Here is a 26,071-nt window from a genome sequence, read left to right on the forward strand (position 1 = left end):
CACTTCCTGAACAGAGACATACGTACTGCTGTATCCTCTTACGATATTCGCTCTTTGTGTTGTTTGTGAGCCAATGGTTACATGATGGATTGAATGTGTGTGTACACGTGCGATCGATACTACTCCTACAGAAGCCCGATCGGCGCACAGCCCAGCGACAACACACGCCGCCGCCCCCGCTGAATTTTGCGTAATTTCTTCCCTAGTGGGACTCTTGGTTTGGATATGCCGCCTCCGGCGATATATCCTTTGTATTGGGACTGTTTCCCACCTTTGGTTTTTACCTGTTTCTTCCCGACAGTTCCCCCATTGTACCTATGGTAGCATGGCACGCAGGAGCTCACACGAGACTCACGACCACACTCCCTCGGGGATTACAAGGGGGCTAGATTCACACACGCAATTCCATAGACATGACGACCCCACGACCGGATGTTAGCATCCTCACACTCAATGTAAGAGGCCTTCACACGCCCAGCAAACGATACTCTGTCTACTCCTACATAAAGCGCATGTCGTCTAATATTGCTCTCTTACAAGAGACGCACATTAATGCTACTGAATTACGCCAGTTACAGTCCAAATGGCGGGGGACCCTTTGTGCCACGACATATTCAGCGTTTGCGCGTGGCGCCTTGATATGGGTTCGGCCGGGGACCCCTTTCCGAGAACTTAGACGGGTGGTAGACAAAGACGGCAGATATGCGCTACTGGAGGGTCTACTGGACGGTCAGGGGATCCTTATAGGAAGCATTTACGCCCCCAATACAGAGCAAGATAAGTTTTGGGATCACCTCACGGGAGTGTTAGCCCAGTTCACTGACGTCCCCTGGGTCTTAGGGGGGGATTACAACTGCACGTTAGACCCTTTGCTAGACCGCTCACACCTCCCCCCTGCACGTTCTCCAATCCCCCGGCAAGCGGAACTATTCAGAGCATGGACGGCACACTGGGCACTCACTGATGCTTGGCGACACTTATACCCCCAGGCTCGCATATATCCTTCCACTCTATACCCCACAACCTCCGAGGTCCGGCTGGACAGGTTCTTATGCTCTGCACCGCTCCTCCCTAAACTGATCTTTTCGGACTACCTGGGCCGGGTTGTCTCAGACCATGACGCCCACATACTGCGCCTGTCCTGGCGTCCCCCACACCCACCCGTTCCCTCTTGGCGACTTCCTAAGGACTGTTTGACAGATCAGGTGTTCAGGGACTCACACCAACGCAGTATACAAGAATATTTTTCGCACAATGCAAACACGGCAATGTCGGCACTGGTGGAGTGGGATGCATTCAAGGTGGTGGCGCGGGGAGAATGCATCAAACAGATCGCGGGGGTCCGCCGCACGCTAGAACAGACACTCACAGCCACGGAACAGCGCCTAGCTGCACTCACTAAACAAGCTGATGATTCGGTAGAACACGCCGCACACATAGCTGAGGCAAAGTCCACATACCAGGAGGCCTGTGCCGACCTTAGGAAATACAATTTTAGAGCCTATGCCACCAGAGTCCACAAGGACAGAGACAAAACGGGTGCGCTACTGGCCTGGATGGCGAGGCAAGACACCGAGAACAAACCAATCACAGACATTGTCAACCCGTAAGGGACATTAGTCCAGTCCCAAGCTGATATCCTCTTGGTGTTCCACTGCTATTATGCACGGGTGTACGGCGCCCCGACACACTCCTCTCTGTCGTTTGTGGACCACTTCCTTGACCCGCTGTCGTTACCCACAATCTCGGATGCCGACAAGCGCACGCTCGACACTAAAATAGCACCCTCAGATATCGCACAGGCGCTACGAGCCTTGTCTCGCAACAAGGCGCCGGGCCTGGACGGCTTCCCACTAGAATACTACCAGACATTTTCCCCCCTGGTGGTCCCTCGCCTGACCCAGGTGTTTGCAGTGGCACTCGACGCAGGAGTGCTCCCCTGTTCATTGCGCGAGTCGGTGATTGTCACCTTCCCAAAGCCTCACAGAGACCCACACCTCATGGGCTCATATCGCCCCATCACGCTTCTATCTGCGGATTGCAAGATCCTGGGGAAGATCCTGGCTGACAGGTACGCCCAGATCATATGCCCACTGGTCCATCCTGACCAATGTGGCTTCGTTCCGGGGAGAAATACCTCACAGAACATCCGTCGGGTCTTTCATGTCCAGGACCAGGTGCGAGACAGGTTCCCTCGCGCCGCCTGCCTCATATTGGATCTAGAAAAGGCGTTCGACACCCTCACCTGGCCATACCTTTTCTCGGTCATACACCGACTCAACATAGGCCCGAGACTTACAGCATATACACGCCTCTTGTACACCGATTTGACGTCGTGTGTAAAAATTGGGAAATACATTTCACCCGCATTCAAGGTCCGTCGGGGCACTAGACAGGGGTGCCCCCTGTCGCCTCTTCTCTTTGCCTTGGCCGTCGAGCCGCTGGCGATCAGATTGCGGCAGGAGGGAGTACTCTGGGGCATTCCGCTTGCGGACGTCACGCACTGCGTTTCAATGTACGCGGATGACCTTCTCATTTACGTCCGAGACATTGAGATTGATCTTGCTCCCATAGCAGTGGCGCTTACCGAATTTGCAGATGCCTCGGGACTTCGAGTGAATTGGGACAAATCCACGATCTACCCCCTTCACCCCGACTTACCGCCCGAGACATTCAACTGGGGACCCATAGGCTCGCATGGTCCGCTGAGGCCCCCCGATACCTCGGCGTCCGTCTGTATCACTCCCCGGCCGGCATCTTTGACGGGAACCACCGCAGTTGCCTTCTGGACCAAGCTTCCGCTCGCCCCGATAGGACGGATAGCACTGGCCAAAATGGTGATGCTCCCCCGGCTCCTCTACCATTTCACCAACTTACCGGTGATACCGCTGAAGTCCTTCTTCCGAGACCTCAACTCCCTCCTGGGCAGCCTGGTCTGGGGCTCGGGCCGGCACAGAGTAGCCTTGAAAACCATCCAACTCCCCACGACACAAGGGGGGCTGGGGGCTCCCTCCTTCGAATCATATTTCTTAGCGGCGCAGCTCCAATGGTTATCATATTGGACAGCAGACCGATACACCCAAGGAACCTGTACCCCACCCCGACTAGTAGGATTACGAACCCGGAGCTTCTCCGTCTTCTCCTTCCGGGCACCAAACCACGGCGTACATATCCCCTTCAGGTTGCGATAGCGCGTCAATGCATGATGCGGATCCATCGGATCTCCCCCAGAAGAGTTCCGTACTCCCCGTCGCTGCCGCTGGTCGGCTGCCCCAGACGGGAACTCTATTTCTCAGCTCCTATGTTAGCCGAGTGGACTCGCTGCGGCATCGCGGACATGGAGTCGCTCTTTGAGGACGGCCAGATGAAGTCGTTCGACCGGCTGGCCGCCGAATACGCACTCCCCCCAGGTCAATTCCTTACACACCGACAGTTGATTGAGGGCTTTCGTCCCTACCACAATCTCCAGTCCGGCGAGCCAGACACGCATCCAGTCATACACACTATCCTACTCATGGGTGTGGGGCGACACTTAGTCACTTGGCTCTATAAATCGGTTCAAGAACTCTCGCAAGCCTCACTGGCGACCCTACGGGCCAAGTGGGAGGAAGATTTCGGACGTGCTTTACATGACTCGGAGTGGACCAAGGCACTCGAGGCCCCAAAACGAGTCTCTAGGAACGCTCGCTTCAAAAACATTCAATATTACATACTACACAGGGCATACCTTACGCCAGCGCGACTGCAACAGTTCTACCTCACGACAACGTTCCTCTGCCCTAGATGTCATTCCTCCACTGCGGACTTTCGACACATGTTCTGGAGCTGCCCCAACCTCCACTCTCTGTGGCAGACGGTACATGACACACTGACGGAACTCACAGGCCTCACGACCCTGACCACCTGGGAGGCTAGTGCGCTGGGCATCTTTCACATTACCAAACGGGCCCCAGCACACAGGCGCTTTGTGTCCCTAGCACTACTACTGGCGAAACGCTGCATAGCTATGCATTGGCGATCCCCGGAGGGCCCCCCCATAGCGGCTTGGTCGGGGGCGGTTTGTAAGTGGGCGGCAGCCGAGGAAGATGCCCTCCGGGAGGAAGAAGCTAAGGGCGCGCGTAAGCATCCCATTTCGATGGACTGGGCCATGCTCCTCCACAGCTTCCGGCAATCCCTGCGCGCTGATGCCCCACCCACGCCTACCCCCCATTCCCCCCCCCGCCCGCCCGTCCGGGCGCACCAGCGTCTCCTAGCTGACTCCCGTACTGCCAGTGCCAGGCCACGACGCCACGCGCCCTCTTAGAGACATTGACCCCCCCCCCACTCTGACCGCCCAGCTGCCCCACGCATGGGACGACCTCGCCTTCTGGCTGCACTGCCACAATGTGCATGGATATTGTGAATCCCTCTCGTAGCCCATCGCCCGACACCCGTCCCTTCTAGCAACGCTCCTGCTATTGCCCCCGTGCTCCCCCCACAGTTTTGTCCCCCCAGTTGCACGACACCACCACTATACGACCTGCACGGGCCCTGTCCCAACGACCTCCACAGCAGGGACTTCTACGACTACTGTTCCTCTTTGTCCCCCCAGGTGGGGTTCTCTGCCTGCATCCCTGCTCACTTACCAGTTTGAGAAGCCTGTGTTGTTCAGTGGAAGAAATGCCACATTGCCTAGTTTTATATGCAGAAAAGTTGCACGATTGGCTGACCGCGGATGAATGTTGACGCCGCGCCAGCAGATGATTCCTCCAACCTTAGTCAGGGATAGTCACTGAAGAGGTAACTAGACTACAGACCCTCAATAATGAAATAAATTTTAAACAACTGATTGAAGAGTCACAGCCAAAGTTTTTTGCTAATATACAGAAGTTATTTTTTTTAAAAACCAAGCAGAGGAAGGGAGTTAGACTACCAATAAAAAGAGGATGGTATGACCATTCCTGTAGATTAGCGCGACAAAATCTTAGTGTAGCGCTGAGATCTAAAACAGGAGTTTTAAAGGCCAGGGATGAATACAGAAAAATACAAATTAAGGCAAAAAAACTGTGGAATGAGAATATATGGTTAGACCTGAAGAAAGCATGTGCCGATAAACATCAGAAGGAGTTCTGGGCCATTTTAAAGTGGGGCTCTGGGGGAGTAGCCGATTGTCCGAAAAATCATGTAGCTAAGGAGGCTTGGGTGGACTTTTTTAAACCGCAATACGCAGACAATTTGGTACTACAAATTGAACCCCTTCCAGTAAGGGTATTTTATACCCATGAACTATTTACATTGAAAGACGTGAATGAGGCAATGGATGGAGTTACCAGAGGAAGGGCGCCAGGAATTTATGGAATACCGGCGAATGTGTTTTTATTGGACAGGGCTAATTGGTGCAAATACTTTGCATGGCTTGGTAATGCCATCACACAAAGAGCAAAGATTCCAGCAACATGGAAAGGAGCGGAAATAATACCTGTTTACAAAAAAGGGGATAAGGCTTTACCAAGCAACTATAGGCCCATTAGCCTTATCGACTGTGCACAAAAGCTGATGGGCAGGATGGTACAAAACAAAATACAAGCCTGGATAGATGATAAGGATATCCTCTCCCCGTATCAAGCTGATTTCCGCCCTTTAACCAGCTCTGTCAACCAGGTATTCCATTTTTTAACTATGTACTGGAAAAATGTAACCTTGCTAAACGGTCCACTATTTGCTGTTTTCGTTGACCTGAAGTCAGCGTTTGATTTAGTTCCCCGACAAAAGTTATGGGTTGTCTAGCGGGATCTCGGAATAAGCCCTGAACTATTGACTTTGCTTGTAAGGATGCACGAGAACAACTATGCCCGGATTAGATGGGGTGCACAGGGAGATGTCACGGAACCCTTCCGTGTGGACAGAGGAGTGAGGCAGGGTTGCGTTCTGGCCCCAACTTTATTCTCCCTCTATATTAATGGCATAGTTGACTTTTTGAAGCAATTTCCGACAGATGCCCCATTATTAGATGGGGAGCGAGTTCCAGTATTAATGTTTGCAGATGACACCTTGCTGGTCTCGCGGACCCCTAGCGGATTACAAAAGTCAATAAACGCTTTTGGTGACTTCTGTCGGATTCGGGGCTTGGAAATAAACACATCAAAGACTAAATTTATGAACCTGAATCCCGCAAAGAAATTCAAGGGGAAAATGAACTACAATGGGTCCTCAATGGAGGAAGTGAATGCTTTTATCTACCTAGGCATCTCCTTAAATGCCAACATGAACTGGAAATCCCACATGGACTCTGTGGTGCTAACATTTAATCAGCTGGCAGGGGCAATAGCCCAAAAACACAAATCTTCATTTACAAGACCTATCCAGCCAATAATGGAGATTTACAGCATGAAAGTGTTGGGCGCCTGTCTTTACGGATCAGAATTATGGGGTTTCACCAACTTGAATTCATTAGTAGTTGCAGAAAATAAATTTCTTCGCTGAATAATTGGTGTCCCCCAGGGCACCCCCTCGACCCCGCTTCAATATGATCTCGGGAGGAAAAAGATCGAGGATACGGTCAGACTGCGTCCCCTCCTTTATTGGAGGCGTGTAAAAACTACTCCTGAACTGAGTCATTACGCAGCTGCCCTTTCGGATGTTGTTAATTCTGACAGGTTCCATAAAGTACCGTGGCTCAAAGAAGTAAGGAAATTACTTCAAAAATTGCACCTTGAGCATCTGTGGACTGCAGTAGACCCACATGTTTTTCCATCTAAGATTTTATTGAAAAAAATGTATTGGGACATGATAAATAATACTGTATTGATTTCCAATCAACCATCCGTGTTGACATCCCAGTTTCTGGAATTTAAAACTACTCCAAAATTTGAACAGTACTGGGATTTGATTGCTAAGCCTCTAGACAGGAAATTGTATTTTCAGTTTAGAATTGGCTCTTTACCCCTTAATGCTTTTACGGCCAAATGGTCTTCCGGTAATGTAAATACTTGTTTTTACTGTAAAACACATGTAGAGGACATCCCACATTTTCTGTTTGTTTGCCCATTATATGCTGCCCCAAGAAGCAGATGGTTAAAGCTGGCTTGCAGGAATTTGGGGACAAGGAAATATATATAGGCGCTAAGGATTTTAAAATCAAATTGTGCCCCCAATCTTGCAATTGCTGTAGCCAAATATATGGGGTGGGCTTGGATAATACGTACGCGCACTTTAAAACTGTAATTAATTATCTACAATGACAAAATGTATTCCCCTAAGATCTTGTGCTGTGACTTGATTTTATAAATGTATAATTTCACTGAGTTATTCGTCAACAAAGTATAAAATTTAATATGCATTTTAATTTGTTCTTAAAAATCTAGTATAGTATTTATTCTGTTTAGCTTAGGGATATATGCTTTTATGACAAAGTTGTCGAATAAAGTACTTAAACTTGAAAACTTGAAACTTATGCTTGCTGATGCAACAATAAAAAACAAGTTTAAAAAAAATAAAAAAAATAACTTGGAATAGTTTACCAAGTCGAACGCACTAGAGAGGTCAACAAAACAGATATGTAGTAAACCTTCTTTGGCAAGTGTGTATTTCCCTATAAGCAGCTCGAGGTTGGCGCACTGCTCAACCGTTCCAATACCCCTTCTAAAAACGTACTGGGCATTGTTTAAGATGTTTTTATCTTTTGCCCAACATTTCAACCTGACTAGTAAAACTCTGGCCATTATTTTAGAGGTGGAATCCAGAAGGGATATTGGTCCGTAACTTTTTACGCTACATCTGTTGCCTGTTTTAAAAATAGGGACAATCACACTTTCAGCCCAAGTTACTGGTAACACTCCATTGATGATAGCATTAAACAAGTTAACGAGAATAGGGGACCAGAAACCTACATTATGCTTAAAAACATCAATGGGGCTCCCATCCAGTCCTGCAGCCTTTCCAATTGCCCTTTTATTTAAAGCTATTTTTATCTCTTCTATGGTAATTGTTTCTATCACTAGAGTTTATATTATGGTGAAGGAGCGATTTTCGTCTATTTCTGCAGGCTGTTGTGAGGGATTGAAGCTATTCTCCAAATGGGTTAACCAATCTTCTGGCATGACTAATGTATCACAAACAACAAGGATCTGAGAGGTGTGTTAGACAGGTCGCCCCGCACTCACAGAATCATACACAAAAAAGACATGTTCATAGGGCGAACAACTCACTCATTAGCCCTTCCAGCCAGTCACCCAACTTTATGTGATGGACAAGCGGTAATCCTTATACCGTCTATTCAGAAGGGACCTGGATCACAGTTTATTATTCAAAAAAGTTGTGGCTGTGTGCTCTCTCTCCCATTGTCTATCCCACCCTCTGGTGTGGAAAGACACAACATAAACTAATATGAAAAAAGGTGAGGAAAGGTAGGCAGTGCCTCACTGGAGTAACACCACGGGAGACTGCAGACTGGTACTCGCCTGCGTCCTCAGGTTCTCATCATCAGCAACCGCCTAACCATAACATAAATTTTGATATAGTGAAAGCAAAGAAAAAAGACAAAGTGCTAGGTGTGGTGTCATATGCTGCCAATATACCGAAAGTCTAAAAGTTAGGATTTTTCTCAGTTTAGGAGTATCTTTACTACTCCTAAACTGAGAAAAATCCTAACTTTAAGACTTTCGGTATTCACAAAAGGCATTTAAGAGTCCTAAAGTTAGAAGTCCTAACTTTACTACTCTTAAACTGAGAAAAATCCTAACTTTAAGACTTTCGGTATTCACAGAAGGCATTTAGGAGTCCTGAAGTTAGGAGTCCTAACTTTACTACTCTTAAACGGAGAAAAATCCTAATTTTAAGACTTTTGGTATTCACAGAAGGCATTTAGGAGTCCTTAAATTAGGACACCTAACTTGTGTGAATACGGAAATAAGAAACTGCCTTCTGTGAATACCAAAATGAGTAAGTACCTTTTGAGGGGGTGCAATAGTTACCTTTGCTTATCTGCTCCACATTCACACAAACTTCAGCTATGCTGCTGGTACTAAGTGTTCTCTCGTAGGGTTCCAACTCTAATGTATTAGGCGGTGGCTTAGGCACAAGTTCCTCTAACACGAGGGAGCTACCTTTGGAAGGGGTTACATCACCGCAAGATCTAGGTAGGCCCTCGTCCTGTTTCTAGTTACTGCCTTGTGATGCCAGTCAATCGATATCCTCTAGAGTGTTAAAGATATCATAGTGATTGTTGACTAGGATAGCATACCTAAATTGCCTTAACCTGGTTGGTCTGCCTTCCTCTAACATATACTGCGGGGATCTATATGGTTGGTAGAAGAAGCCCAGCGATCTATATGGTTGGTAGAAGAAGCCAAGGGGTAAGATGTTTATCCCTGTTGTACTGACTTGTCAATCGCCCCCCTTACCTAGTATGGTTCAAACCAGTCCTGACTTAAGTTAGGGGCTATGTGAGCAGTGTTCTTAGGTGCCGTGGTGTTTCCTGTACAAACCTCCTTCTCCACAGCCTTATATTTATGTCCTGTGGTCTTAGTAGGTGGGACATTTTACTTAGTAGCAGACTGGGCCTGTGGTGCGAGCGTGGGTGGAGCTGGCAGCCGCAAGGCAGCTTGGGACCTGGAGTCCTGTCCCGCTCCTGCTCCCACTCCAAATCAGCTATAACTACAAAGTTACAGGGCTTCCCGTGCTGCGGGAGCCCTTCGGGGATTTTAAAGTGCCTCCAGGCGTGTGGTGCGAGCGTGGGCAGCGCTGGGAGTCACAAGGGAGCCTGGGACCTGGAGTCCTGTCCCGCTCCTGCTCCCGCTCCTGCTTCCCCTCCGAATCCGCTGTGACAACAAAGTTACAGGGCTTCCCGCGCTGCTCCCTCTCCGAATCCGCTGTGTCAGCAAAGTTACAGGGCTATGTAACTTATTTTAATGCATAATAATTCCACAGCATTGTAATACGGCGGTCAAAAGTGAAACCAGAGATGTCGGTTGGAAGCCTCCAACCGCAGGTCGGAGGCTTTCCAAACGACAACAAAATAGGGCTCTTAATCTCTCCAGGTAATAAACTGTTTTATAAATATGCCCCAGTAGTAAAAGGCAAAACTTTATGAAAATATAGTTCCACCAAAGCGAATGATAACAGTATTTCGGTGGCAGGAAACTGATAAGAGAAGCAGACGAGGAACAAGCAATGGTAAATGCAGGAAAATATGCTACAGCCAACAGAAATGGAGGAAAGGTAAGTGTCACACACAGCAACCAATGTGAAGCCAGAAAAGAGAGGAGGCGGGATGTAAGTCCCTTTTAAGTTTTAAAAGCAATAGATGTCTCAAGCACAGTGCAAAGGCTGCTCAGGTGAAATCTAAAAAGGTATGACCTGGTAGCAAATGTTTAAATTTGGGAACGGGATGTGGGTGGATGGTATTAAACAAACGCTGCTGAAGAGGAGAGAAAAGGAGGGGTTGTGGGCTTATTTAAGAAAAATGGTGGAACATTTCAGCTGTGACAGTCTCCATATTTATACTTTACACATACACTTGTGTTACAGAAGCACAGGAGGCCCTCCCTCCCTCACACTCACCCATTGTCAGATGTGAAGAACACTAGAGTGTTGTCTTCTACTTTGAACTTCTGCAGAGTTTCTATCAATTTACCAACTGAGCCATCCAACTCCATGAGGGCATCTCCGTAGGGCCCTCTTAAGGACTTTCCTGTGTACTCTGCGCTCGCAAACTGGGGGTAGTGAGTGTGCTGGTGGAGAGAAAGAAAAGCATTGAATGACACCTAAGAGTTCATGGACGCAGCCGTCTAATCAAGTTTGAGCAACAGCAAAAAGAATGTAGACGTCGCTAGATCAAAAGAAAGAAAGGGACAAAAGCAAACACATAGAAAGACGTGGACAAACATAGGAAGGAGAGACAAACACATCTGTAATAGCACGTTCTTAAATACAAGTCGTCTTAGGACGGAGGAGAGGAGGTTGAGTTGTTTTGAGTATTTGTTGGACTGTTTGGAGGGGTGGCTAGACTTTGTTGTAACTCAAAGCTCTAAGTATTGTATTGTACATCACTTCGAAATTGTTATGAACTGATGGCTATATAAATTGCTTGCTTGCATATAGCGTGATTGATATGACAGCCATTACTGTAATGTGGTCTTGTGTTCTTGTGGAAAACTCCCAAAAAATCTGTTGCAAAAAAATACTTCAGGAGGAAGTCAGAACACAATGAATGGTGATACTTTCAGGATGAGTATTCCCCCTTTACAGGGGCCAGCCATGGAATAATGACCCAACAGATCTGAAAAACAGAAGCTGACACCATGAAACAAAGACACTTTGTAGAGTGCCTATTGTTACTGATTGTGAGGGATGCAAGACTGGGAAAAGAGAACTGTTTTTCCTCTATAGTGGAGAGACCCTTGAAATGGTCTACTACTATGAAACAATTACCTAAAGGAAAGACTACGACAGTGTGAGATTGTCTTCCAATGTATTCGTGAATGGAGGATTTTTTCTACCACATTTTAAATGCAGCTCTTTTTCACAGCCTACGTTCATTTTTACTTTTGTTGTTGTTGAAAGAATCTGAACTTTGGATATTAATTTCTTTGTATCCGCTATCTATAGGTATATATAATAACTTTCTTAATTTTTAGGTCCGTGTTTTCAGCTGCCGTTCTCCATGTGTCTGTTCTATTGTACAATTTGAGCAAGAAATTGTGTTTAACGTGACATGTTTGAAAACTTATAGATAAAATAAAATAGGAAAACAAACATATTAACTTGGCAAGGAGAGATCCGGAAGCACCAAGAGTAGTTTAAAGTACCCACTACCAGCGCTGTAAAACGGCTTCACTATGTCTCTGAATAACCGATGGGGCTGTGCTGGGCCAATTAACATGTGATTGGCACTGCATTAAGAGACATTCAGATGCACCAGTAAAGACAATGAAGATTCATATAAGTAAGGTAATCCTCCTTTTTACTTTTTCAGGGTTGTGTGTTCTTGCCTCCTTTTTTCAATGGCAGTAATTGCAAATGGTGTGCGTGTGCTTTACAAGTTTTAGGTAGAGGAATAGAGTATATATATATCTATAAATACAGAAATTGAAATGAGAGATAGAGAAATAGATAAGTACATATAGACAGAGACGGATGGAGATAGGGAGAGTCACATGGAGATAGAGAGAGACAAATGAAGATAAATAGATAGATTGATAGATACACAGATAGATAGATTGATCGATAGATAGACGGACGGACATACAGACAGACAGAAAGACAGACACAGACAGTCAGACAGACACACACACATACACAGACAGTCAGACAGACACAGACAGACAGACAGACACAGACAGACATGTAGGTAGACCTTTTGGGGGCTTCTATTAGGCAAACGACTTACTTGTGATGCAAAGTAGAGAAAGAAGGGCGTAGAGTTTTCAACAGCATCGGCAATGAAACAATCTGCAAAGGCATCATACATGGGTTCAAGTTGGGTGAAGTCAACTGGTTGCTGGATGATCCTCTCATTCAAGAAAAGAGGAAGGGGCACATGGTCTACATAACATGGCCCAGTACACATGATGTCTGGTGGGAAACAGGTCAAATTGTGGCAAGGGCCCTGAAAATCACCAGAGAAAAAGCCATGTGAGAGAAAGCCAGGCTGCTGGCAACTAATTTTGGTGACAGACATTAGTGAACAAAGGGCCCTGTTGAGAGTTTGGCCTATAAGATACTCAGTCACTGTAAGAAATTGCATTATTAGTTGTGAAGATGTACTAGTAATAAGTCCACAGTGTTTCTTTACTGTAACCAAACACCTCATTGTAGCAGTTGACTCTCTCAGGGTAGCGAATCAGAGCAGTCCAAGGCCTACTTAGAGGAGGTGGTGTGGGCTAGTAATCACCATTTACTGACACACAATAATAACACTCAATAAGTGATTGCCCACTCTGTGCCTTTTCTTTGAAAAATCAAAGGTGCATTTATTGTGTGCTCCCACTACTGAATACTGTGCACTAATTTACAAATATAAACACAAGGAGATTAGAAACACAGTTTAAGCACTATGAAATCACAGTTGACTCCAAAAGGGTAATGTCCTTCAAAATGACAGTACCTCCCCACCAGATTAAATAAACAGTGTTTGTCAAGAGGTCATCCCTATAATTTATAAGACAAGTCTATTGGCTTTGTCAAGGGGGTCACCTCATTAAAAGACCATTAATCCACAGGTTAACAGCAACCATGACACTGCTGAACTTAATAACAGTATTTGAAAGGAACCATAATTTTCAATAAAGCATTGCAATAATAATTTTAAAAAACAACTGTCAGCAGTGTCTGGAGTCGGGGTCCTGAACCCTATTTTTCCTTTGTTTTGGCCCACAGGGAGATGTGAACCATCAGAGGCAAATGAACCACAGGGGAGGGGCGACATGCACACCTGCTTCCCTCCACATTATAAAAACCCAACTTTTGGGGACTGACACACTCTGGGGCATCTTCCAAAACTGCAGCAGAGCCAGACGTGTTCCGTCACTGGGGGATCGAAGGTCAATAAGCTTCTAATGTCGATATCTCTGGCTCTTATTGGGCCTATTTTAAAGATCTCGGGTTCATTTTCCAGGTGGCAAGCCCAAGCTGCCATGCACTGTTTCAGAAGACCTCCTAAACTCTAAGGCACTGCATTCTACAGGGACCTCGTTTTACTGGCTTCCTGTGGCAGCTTTCTTCCCTTCTTCTGTCTCTGGTGCTCCTCTCCGCCTGCTTGGGCACAGAAGTTCAGATCTTTTCCCAACTGGTCCTTAGGTGGGGTAAGAACACCAGCCTCCCTGGTCCTGAAGAGACCCACTGGCCCTGGGGTCAACTGTCGTCAAAGTCCTTAGACCATTAGGACATCAGGAGGCTTGTCCTTCCAGTTGTCTATGGCTGCTGCCACAGTGCAATTCAAGTGTCCAAATCCAACAACAACCCTCTCTCGGTTGGACAAGAGTTGCTAAATGGGGTTGAAAGTTACAGGAGCCAGGCACCATGGGCCAATCGTAGAGTACCTCATCACCCCTCCATCCCTGACCCAACCCTCCTGCACTGCATACTGGGTCAATTCAAAATGGAGCAGTCCTGAAGTCACTATTCACATCTGTTCTTGGGGCCTCAGCCCCACCCCTAGCTGGGCTTTTCCAACCAAAACTTCAAAGGGAAGCCTCCTCCTGTGTTGGCTCCAGAGGTCTGAACTTCCTTCTTTGTTTAGTGGGTCTGGACTGTCCCAGCCCTTGTACAGAGTGACAGCTAATTTACAGATGCAGATTTGATTTCTTTCCCCACTCCTTCCACCTCTGGAGGTGAGGGAAGCAATTTTAATCCCGTCCTTTGTGTGGGAAGCCTTTTTTCTGTCTGCTGGAGAGCAGTGTAATTAGCTTGGCCCAGAAGCGTAACAAAACACCTGGGTTCTGATCCTGAGCTGAGCCAGGGAAATATCAAAATTCTGGATGACCTATTAGGTGTGCATGTCGAATCTTGGGACCTGTGTGTTCAAACTGGAGGCACATGTTTCATCCCAGTTCCATACTTTAAGGGACTTTGTAGGCCTAAGGGAAGCCAAACTGTACTTTAAGGCAGATTTCCCATTATCTGTATAATATAGTGTCACTGCAGACAAAACAGTAAACCATACTGAGTTTACTTATGAGTGCCACCTAATGGGTTAGGGCCTATCCTAAGTCAACATCTAACCTTGCAGAGTCCCCTCTGCACTAGGCTACACATGCACAGCTACTAGGCTTCCAACAACAGTAGTCTCACATGTGCACACATGTTCATGTGTAACAAACCAAGTGCCCCTTACCCTGGCTTTGCATTAGCCTTATCTTAGAAGGAGGACATCTGAAAGTAAACTAAAACTATATATATATATATATATATATTACCTACTGGCAGTCGCCAGTAGGTAGTTATAGTTAGGATTGTTTTCTATAGGAAATCCGCAACATTCTATTGGGAATAACTTTGGCGCCGGATGAGGAATCTGCCTGTAATGTTCCTTAAATTTGCCTCCCTGCGCTCCGCTCCTTCCCTTAAAGTTTGGGGGGGATTCGTCAATCGGGGGCCGAGATAAAAGGGGGGTCCCAAAACGTGTTTTCCCCATGTTAATTTCCATAGGGCGGTTGGACTCACTTTTAGTCCGAACGGCTGAATGGATTTCCACAAAACTTGGCAAAATTGTAGGGACTGGTAGCCCAATGTGCCTTTGCTATGTCTCAAGATATGTGCTCCAGTGGATTTTGAGTAATTTAGGTTAAAAAATATATATATATCTGGGCGGAGCCTAACCACACATCTGATCTGATTGGCTGTCAGCACTTCATCCAAGAAGTGTTCGCAGCCATCTTGGGACCAATATACATGATAGCACCTCATTAAAAAGCATTGTAGTTAATAGAGGGTTTTAGGACTTTAGTTACATTATAAATCATTTGTTGATGGTACCATACTCATTTTAGGAATTGTGGTGTGTTCTAAGGTGATTTTACCATGTGAAAAAGCATTCTGCTGTGATATCATGAATCATGTTTGAAAGAAAACTAATATCTCATGATTTTCCCACAGTGGTTTGGAAGGGGATCTATAAGCTAAACTGAAAGCATATTTTCTGTAAATTCACATTATCTTTCTCAGTCATGTGAGAATGAAGTCTGACATTCTCAGTAAAACATGTACATCCAACAAGGACAGAGACTGTCAGTTGATTCCTTTGTGTTCTACTGCAGCCTCCTAGAGTGTTCTAAAGAACAACTAGAGCGCTAACAGTCCTACTTATTACAAAGGTATAGCACACCTGAAGCCATCGTGATGGGAATAAATTGGTAACTCTTAAAACATTTAATTTAAAAAGGAACAAAATGAGGGGGTATATTTTGCCATAGAAAGTATGATTAGTGCTGGAGAAAGAAAAATAGGGCACATTTTGAGTGACTTCTCAAATCCTCTTCAATTTCATTAAAAAATTCTGACATGCAGTCTTCCAAGATGGCCACCAGAGACAAAAGAGCCCATATGTAGCCCAAATATCACCCAGATGTAGCCCAAGTATAGCCCAATGACAGAATGTCCCAGAGTGTTCTAAAGAACAACTAGAGCGCTAACAGTCTTACTTATTACAAAGGTATGGCACACCAGAAGCCATCTTGATTGGAATGTAGTGGTAAGTCTGAAAACATTTAATTTAAAAAGGAACAAAATGAGGGGGTTCATTTTCCCATAGAAAGTATGATTAGTGCTTCAGAAAGAAAAATTAGGGATCATTTTGAGTGACTTCTCAAATCCTCTTCTATTTCATTAAAAAAATTCTGACATGCAGACTGAAACATGCACTTTGAATACCAGCAGCAGACTTCCCTGATGAGCAGTAGCTTTACTACAATGATCTAATGAGCAACTAGAGTGCTAACATTCAGAATTTATGGCAAATGTGTGACACATCTGAATGCCTTCTTGATGGAACCAAAGTAAACAAGCATTGAAAATGCAATAGATCTCGCCCTCGTTTAAGTTAAAGCCATTCTGTTTGTAATGAGGTGGCTTTTTAGCTTTGCTTTTATTAGTGTTTTTTAAACTTTCATGTAAATAACATGCATCTGTATGCATATATGTATATGTATGCATGCATTTATATTTGTATTTATATAGATATACAGATTATATATGTTTATATATGTATATGTATATATATATATATATATATATATATAGATACACATACATATATATATAAATGCATATGCATATATATGCATATTACCTACTGGCGGTCGCCAGTAGGTATATATAGTTAGGATTTTTTCTCTATGGGATTTTTGAAAATTCTATGTCTAATAACTTTGGCGTTTGTGGACGGAATTGGCTGAAATTTTCAGGAAAATGGCACATTTTGTTTCTGAGCAGCCCCTGAAAATTGGGGGGGGGTTCGTCCAGGGGGGGTTGAGAAAAAAGGGGGGTCCCAAAACGTGTTTTTAACATTGAGTTTTCCATAGGGCGGTTGGCCTCACTTTTAGCCCGAACGGCTGAATGGATTTGCACGAAACTTGGCAAAATTGTAGGGACTGGTAGCCCGATGTGCCTTTTGTAGGTCTCAATATATGTGCTACAGTGGATTTTGAGAAATTAACGTTTAAAAAAAGATATATATCTGTAACAGCGGACCGGGCAGCGCTCCAGTACGCGTACTTTTCGCGCAACGGAGCTTTGTGAAGCGAAGCTGATTGGTTCTCCGGCGTCGGTAAACATTCCAAACAGTCCGTAGCGGCCGCCATCTTGTCTCTCGGTAGGATCGAGAGACAAGAGGAGGCCAAAGCGAAGGGGCAAATGACCATAAGGGGGCATAGTAGATCCTCGCTGACCCCCTAGGTTTGATGTGGAGGTTTTAAAAGGGCCCCGCGGGGCAAAAAAAAAAAATAATAATAATAATCGAACGGCTGAATGGATTTGCACGAAACTTGGTAAAATATTAGGGACTGGTAGCCCGATGTGCCTTTGCTAGGTCTCAATATATGTGCTCCAGTGGATTTTGAGAAATTAACGTTCAAAAAAAGATATATATCTGTAACAGCGCTCCGCTTCGCGTAACGGAGGTTTGCGAAGCTGATTGGTCATTCTGTCACTGGGCTATAGTTGGGCTACATCTGGCTGATATTTGGGCTACATTTGTTTTTTTTGTCTCTGGCGGCCATCTTTGGGCTACATTGGGCTACATTGGGCTTCATTGGGCTTCATTGGGCTACATTGGGCTACATTTGGGCTCCAACATATATATAGGCCAATGTAGCCCAATATATATTTTTCAAAGTTACTTTTCGTAAAAACCACTGGAGCATATATCTTGAGACATAGCAAAGGCACATCGGGCTACCAGTCCCTACAATTTTGCCAAGTTTCGTGGAAATCCATTCAGCCGTTCGAGCTAAAAGTGAGTCCAACCGCCCTATGGAAATGAAGGAAATGAATGGGTAATTTGTAATTAGCAAATAGCTCATCGCAAACTAGGAATGGTAAAGAATCGCTATTTATTCCTTAAAGTTCGCTATTTAGGAAATGCAAAAAACTTTGATGATACATATGGCGGTTCATCTCTAACAAGATAAGAAGCATAGGGATAGATTTATGATGACTGGCGCATCACCAGGGATGTGTTAGTCATTCTGTGCCGCTGTTCCGTCACCTATGGTGTGCTGCATTTACAATGCGGCGCATCATGGGGCAAAAACAGCACAGATGCGTGATGTATCTGTGCCGTAAAGGTGGCGCATTGCTGGAGTTGTATCGCAAGTGTGATGAAGCTCCAGCAAGGGTCGGGGGTGCCCCTGTCGCAGGGTTTCTGTTCTCACACAGAACTGTGGACAGAGGATTGGAACCTCGGCGAATTAGGGTGTCCCAAAACTCACCTTAGTAATCAAAAACCCCTTAGCAAGCTAGGTACAGTGTCACATTGGATATAACAAACTCTCAATGTTTAGACAATCCAGAATATGAACTTATAGTACCTCAGGATACGTGGAACTCATGAACAGTCGGTCGTTATATATTTCTTAGAAACCAGAACATGGAGTTAAGAAGAACACATGTGTATTTGAAATGTTTATTTACTAATGCCGTCTTCTCAGGCGTAGTATCTTAGATAATACAAGTACACATATTATCAGTAGCAAAATTACCAGCATAGTTACTAGTACATAAAAAGCGAATGGTGACAGTATGTTAACATGCTGTAAATGAATAAGAGTTAGCAACACTTATAAGCAGCCACGGGCCGTGGAGGGAGTTACGGTGGGGCAGGGAGGCGGGGAGGGGGAGGGGCAGGGTGGAGAGGGCTCCACCCTGCCCCTCCCCCTCCCCGCCTCCCTGCCCCACCGTAACTCCCTCCACGGCCCGCGGCTGCTTATATCTCACCCTCCCTAATACACATATTATATTATTTGCTAAGAAGGTCTGTTTGTGTTGGTTTAGGGCGTGCCCATACTTTAGTGTCTTAGATTTGAAGGAATCACATCAGCATACACCAGCTCTCTCTTCATGTGAACCGCATCAACTGTTGTGTATGTGTGTTCGGCAAAGCAATATAAAACCCGCCTCATGCCCAGAATTGGCAGAAGCTGCACTTATGTTATGAGTATGAAGTCGTGGAGATCAGACCTCATAACAATTCTGTATCGTGTTGTTCTTGAAACTTCAGCACTCGCTGTACAGATATAGTTTAACAAGCAAAGCAGATAGTAGAGCAATAACATATTATTCTCATGTAAACCACGATGAACTACTAGGTTGAAAGCTAAAGCAACAACTAAGTGTCGTGTGCAGAAGTTGCAAAAAAGGAAAAATGGCGTTTAAACCGGTAATGAGCCCATGCTAACTTAACACGGTGTAAAGATATCCAGGACCTAGATGACACCTCCCCATGATCCGGAAACGAACTGAATAAGATAATAGAAGTGCCATCTCATGAGAGCAGATTGCAACTTTATATGTGGACGGTCCGCAAGGTAAAACATTAAAAACTAGGAAAATTTAATGCTAAAGAAAAATAAAACAGCCAAGTACTTTATCGAGTCTTAAGCCAATAGGCAAGCTAAATAATAAAAACTTGACAAATAAGTCAATGAATTGTCAATGAAATGCTAGTACTCAGCATATCAAACATGAAAAAGGTCTATGACATAACTGTGTATGCAAAATAAGCTGCAACAGCCTCCAATAGGAAGTCACCGTCTTCATCCGAAAAGAGTTCAGCCATCCAATTTAAAAGCGGAAAAGAACATACGTGCTCTCCCAGCACCGGATCCTCTATCACCATCAGAGGACAGCTCGGTGGGTTTTCAAGAAAGCTCTGTTCCAAGAAAGACTGTGTTGCCGCCAGTAAATTCCAGGGACCAATTAGTCCATGCATCAATGCCACAGCCATAATCCTTTCGCCAGGACAAACCAACTCGTGAGTAATGATAGGAGTCATCAGCTGATTAAAGTCGACGTCAGGAGAAACCGGTCCGCAGAGACACAAATCAATGGCCCAATCGAAATCACAGGTCAGGCAGTGAAATACAGGCTGGACACAGGTGAAGTAGGAGAATCGAAAAGATAATCCATATGCCGTGCTTAATATCGCCAACGGCATTGTGCCATAATATTCTAGCATGCGATTGCGGAACAGTGTCAGCAGCTGCAGGGCGGGAGCTTGCACAGGAGGGACATCCATATTTAAAAATGTAAAAAAGCACAAGAGCGTCCGCTGGTAATGCAAGTAAAAATGGGAATCCACGAAGCAGAGTGGAAAAAATAGAATGAAAGAAAGCAGGGATGACTCCAAAGATTTTCTCAAATGAAGTCACGAGACCACTGGTAACAACTTTAAAAAAGTGCGCCAGGGCCTTTGTGGAGGACGCGTCAAAGATAGTCCGAACCATGTCGCTGAAATGCAAAGGCGAATCAGTATTTAAAAGGGTCTGCACCTCTGTACGGGTGTTCGCTATGTGAAGCACGAAAGTTTCACGGGCCGAACTCAAGGCCACCTCTCTCTGAGACAAAAGAGCTCTTATTCTTGCCATGCCGTTGAAATGTGCTCCCAAGGTTGGTATTTGTGGCCAGATTGAAAACTCCCTATGTTCATGTGTGGGAGGAAATAGAACATTTCTGCAGCAAATAACCCGTTCACTTACTGTTACGATAAAAGGAATACTTTTAATTAACCCAGAACAATCTTCATTATTGAGCATCAAATAACTACCATTTTCCAACAACTTGAACGTGGGGATGATAGCAGGAACTGGCGTGCCTTGCAACACGCAAGCAATATTTGGTCGGTGTTTGTTGCATGAACCGTGTAACTGTATGTGCCTACACATTAGTGAATGATCTGGCGTCTCAGTGCATTCCTCTCCATTCAGATAAACTTCTTGATCATCTTTGAAACATCTGTATGTGTATGGAAGCGACCAGACCTCATGAAGAAAAGCACTACCTAAAGGTTCATAACGACCTATTGGTATATATTTCATACAATTTGAAAACTTATATAAAGCAAAAGGCAGCGTTATTAAACCGTGGATAAGGCACGTTGCCAAAAAACCCGCAATCCTCTGCTGATGATGTCACTGAGCATGTCATGAATGATGTAATATGTGACATCATCAGCAGTGGATTACGGGTAATAGTATCTCTAGTTTACTCCCCTATAGCTGTCTTTCTTTTAACATAAGTGTCTGTTTCCTTCCCTTATACTTACTGTTTTTTTAAAAAAAAAAAAATTTTGGTTCACTTCCGGTTCGCGTACCGGCGAGCGAACTGGGAAGCGAACTACGAGAAATAGAGGTTGGCACAGTTCCAAATATTGTACCAATTTTTTAATAACGGGGAGGTAGTTCTGAAAAGAACTTTTTTTTTATTGTTTTTGTTGTTTTATATTTTTTTTATTATTTTTCTGAACATTTTTTTACTTTTTTTGAATTTTTCTGAACAGTTTTATATTTTTTGGGGTTTTTCTTGCAGGGGGCAATGAAAACGATTCATTGTAAAGGGCTCAACAGGAGCAACAAAACAAAAAAAAAGTATTTATTATTTGGGGCGTTTCGTACAAACTTGCATATGATAGTCAATAGCTCTGTTGATCAGAGTGATGCTTCTTTCTCCGTAGCAAATGAATCCATTGCAATGTACGCAGACGTGTTTTACTTCATGAAATCTCGTTTGAATATTTGGCACCATCTCCCTGCCCTCTGGTCCCGTTACTTCCGGTACAACAGATCTTCTGGCCATAATAGGGAGATTATCTAGGTCGTTACGAAACTGTGCAGCACTGTAGTTGTTAGGATGCCACCTAGTCATATGGCGATGCATTGTGTAGTTTCCGAAACTGTATTTTTTGTCGGTCCCTCTGGACAGTCTATCTTGACATATAAGGCAAGTTACGTATCTTGCATTTACTTTTTTCTGACCTTTGGGAATTTAAAAAAATTGCCAAATGAAGTTTTCTTTCCGGTGAGACGTCCTGGGCTCCTCAGGCAAAAAGTGCCTCTCTTCGTGCTCGTCGTCCTGTTCTTCTTCTTCCTCTTCTTGCCTAATTATAACTTGAGCAGGTGGTCCACTCTTCCTTGGATGTGGTGGAGGTGGTGGGGAAGCACCAGCTGAAGCTACTAAAGAAGCCATTGCTCACTGGTAACAAAGGGTCTTTCTCTCACAAAGATGAAAGTCAGAGTGAGGAAAGAAGGAGGGGTTTTCATCATTTGGGAAAAACAATAGTTCTCAACCAATGAAAAGTGTTCATTTTAGATTATATGACCTAGTCTTACATCATTAGGAAACCAAAAGCGAAATGAACCAATGAAAAGTGTTATTACCAAGTCACATGACCTGCTGTGTTTACGTTAAGCGCTTTGCAGGGCCTCCAGGTTTGCTTCCAGAAACCTGTGCTTTGCGACTCGGTAAGCGTACCAGTTCGCTAACGTAGCACGTCATATGACGTATCACGCGACAACGCGAAACGTCATGCGGACGGGAGGCGTCACGATGTTGTTTTCTAACGCGCCAGTTGCGGTAAAGAAACGTTTACCGGCTCGCGGTCTATTTCGCGGCATCAAGGTCAGCTAACGGGAAGCTTCCCGATTCGCGAAGCGGGAACGAAGAAAAAAAAATATTAAAAAAAAAAATTATTATTAAACATATAAAATATATTTTTGGATTTAAAGAAGAATACATTTTACAGCTACAGATATTAGCTGTTAAAAAACCAATGAAATTCACTGAAAAAACCATAGGTTATAGACCATATATAGTTAGGAATTAGCATTTACAAAACCTTGAAAATTCACTGAAAAAACCATAGGTTATAGACCATATATAGTTAGGAATTAGCATTTAGAAAACCTTATTTTACTCACACAAAACCATTGAAATTCCATATATAGTTAGTTGCACTAACTATATATCGCGCACCCGCAATCCACTGCTGATGATGTCACATATTACATCATTCATGACATGGTCAGTGACATCACTGATGACATCACTGATGACATCTCAAATGACATCACTGATGACATCACTGATGACATCTCAAATGACATCACTGATGACATGAAGACACACCAATACCAGTTACTACATACGCACTCACTGATTCCTACGTCTACACACACATTCACTCATTCACCCATACAATCACTCATACATACAGTCACTTATTATTACAACACTATCATATGCACTCATACACCTATGCAGACAGTCACACACTGCCACTCATCCATGGAGTTACTCACACACCAAGTCAGTCCTGTAAAGAATCAATCACACTTCCATTTCTTCATCTATACAGTTAAACACAGAACACCATACTTCAGTGACATCACTGATGACATCACTAATGACATCTAAAATGACATCACTGATGACATCTCAAATGACATCACTGATGACATCATGACACACCAATACCAGTTACTACATACGCACTCACTGATTCGTACGTCTACACACACATTCATTCATTCACCCATACAATTACTCATACATACAGTCACTTATTATTAGAACACTATCATATGCACTCATACACCTAGTCAGTCCTGTGAAGAATCAATCACACTTCGATTTCCTCATCTATAGTTAAACACAGAACACCATACTTTTCACACATATACTAACACATACTTACTCTCTTATACAATCACTGATACAAGTACACATTGATATGCACAGAGTCACACACCTCCCAGCCAGCCACACACACACTCAGTCTTCCATACATTCAGTCATTCTTCAATATGTAAAACGTATTTAAACTTTACAAAAACACACAGACACTAGATGATGTCATCAGTGATGTCATCAGTGATGTCACTGACCATGTCATGAATGATGTAATATGTGACATCATCAGCAGTGGATTGCGGGTGCGCGATATATAGTTAGTGCAACTAACTATATATGGAATTTCAATGGTTTTGTGTGAGTAAAATAAGGTTTTCTAAATGCTAATTCCTAACTATATATGGTCTATAACCTATGGTTTTTCAGTGAATTTTCAAGGTTTTGTAAATGCTAATTCCTAACTATATATGGTCTATAACCTATGGTTTTTTCAGTGAATATATATATATATATATATATATATATATATATATATATACACACTATCCCTCCTTGCAGAACAAAGAGGCACACCGACTCACGCTGAAATTCTGCATTTCATTTATTCATGGAATAAGCACGAAGGCGATACAGCGTCCTTTCCCAACGTTTCTGCTTAACAAGCCTTGATCACGGGAGGAGTCTCTGACATTTGAATGACCCACGTGGTTCTTTATACACACTGCAGGCCGTATTCTGTTGCAGAGTGCGCAGGGGGAAAAGGAGACTTTTCACATTTAACATGAAGCGCTTCAATATGCGTGTAATCTTCATCCTTACATTGTCAATCCCCCAGCGCTAAAACACAGTCAGCCACAAAGCACAGTTCGTTTTTCTTATTTTCCATTGTGGAAATGCACATTCAGCTCACCGCCTTGGAAATTCCTTCCCTTAGCTCCCAACTCGCCACCTCTGGAAACCTTTTCACAGGGAGCAAGCAGGTCTGATTTTAACAATTTAGTTGCACACACGAATTGCCTCGCAACCTAAATCAAACCTTGAAGGGCGGCCAGTGTGTCTGTCACGAGGCTTCCAGTTCTTACAGACACACTGGCCGCCCTTCGTGCTTATTCCATGAATAAATGAAATGCAGAATTTCAGCGTGAGTCGGTGTGCCTCCTTGTTCTGCAAGGAGGGATAGTGTGTATTAAGAACTGGAAGCCTCGTGACAGACACACTGGCCGCCCTTCAAGGTTTGATTTAGGTTGCGAGGCAATTCGTGTGTGCAACTAAATTGTTCAAATCAGACCTGCTTGCTCCCTGTGAAAAGGTTTCCAGAGGTGGCGAGTTGGGAGCTAAGGGAAGGAATTTCCAAGGCGGTGAGCTGAATGTGCATTTCCACAATGGAAAATAAGAAAAACGAACTGTGCTTTGTGGCTGACTGTGTTTTAGCGCTGGGGGAATGACAATGTAAGGATGAAGATTACACGCATATTGAAGCGCTTCATGTTAAATGTGAAAAGTCTCCTTTTCCCCCTGCGCACTCTGCAACAGAATACGGCCTGCAGTGTGTATAAAGAACCACGTGGGTCATTCAAATGTCAGAGACTCCTCCCGTGATCAAGGCTTGTTAAGCAGAAACGTTGGGAAAGGACGCTGTATCGCCTTCGTGCTTATTCCATGAATAAATGAAATGCAGAATTTCAGCGTGAGTCGGTGTGCCTCTTTGTTCTGCAAGGAGGGATAGTGTGTATTAAGAACTGGAAGCCTCGTGACAGACACACTGGCCGCCCTTCAAGGTTTGATTTAGGTTGCGAGGCAATTCGTGTGTGCAACTAAATTGTTAAAATCAGACCTGCTTGCTCCCTGTGAAAAGGTTTCCAGAGGTGGCGAGTTGGGAGCTAAGGGAAGGAATTTCCAAGGCGGTGAGCTGAATGTGCATTTCCACAATGGAAAATAAGAAAAACGAACTGTGCTTTGTGGCTGACTGTGTTTTAGCGCTGGGGGATTGACAATGTAAGGATGAAGATTACACGCATATTGAAGCGCTTCATGTTAAATGTGAAAAGTCTCCTTTTCCCCCTGCGCACTCTGCAACAGAATACGGCCTGCAGTGTGTATAAAGAACCACGTGGGTCATTCAAATGTCAGAGACTCCTCCCGTGATCAAGGCTTGTTAAGCAGAAACGTTGGGAAAGGACGCTGTATCGCCTTCGTGCTTATTCCATGAATAAATGAAATGCAGAATTTCAGCGTGAGTCGGTGTGCCTCTTTGTTCTGCAAGGAGGGATAGTGTGTATTAAGAACTGGAAGCCTCGTGACAGACACACTGGCCGCCCTTCAAGGTTTGATTTAGGTTGCGAGGCAATTCGTGTGTGCAACTAAATTGTTAAAATCAGACCTGCTTGCTCCCTGTGAAAAGGTTTCCAGAGGTGGCGAGTTGGGAGCTAAGGGAAGGAATTTCCAAGGCGGTGAGCTGAATGTGCATTTCCAC

At 44.4% G+C, this 26,071-nt stretch overlaps 1 protein-coding gene across 1 annotated transcript in view; it reads right to left on the bottom strand.

The window, feature by feature from the left end:
* Nucleotides 1-26,071, bottom strand: part of LOC144763377 (arylsulfatase A-like) — a 251,016-nt gene that overhangs the window by 119,560 nt on the left and 105,385 nt on the right. Inside the window, exons 2-3 of the mRNA XM_078648949.1 lie at nt 12,368-12,586; nt 10,540-10,709 (exon numbers count right to left, since the gene is read on the bottom strand). Of these exons, the coding sequence (XP_078505075.1) occupies nt 10,540-10,709; nt 12,368-12,586 (389 nt within the window). The remainder of the gene's footprint in view (nt 1-10,539; nt 10,710-12,367; nt 12,587-26,071) is intronic.

This window comes from Lissotriton helveticus, chromosome 1_1, assembly GCF_964261635.1.
Source record: "Lissotriton helveticus chromosome 1_1, aLisHel1.1, whole genome shotgun sequence".
Lineage (NCBI taxonomy): Eukaryota > Metazoa > Chordata > Amphibia > Caudata > Salamandridae > Lissotriton > Lissotriton helveticus.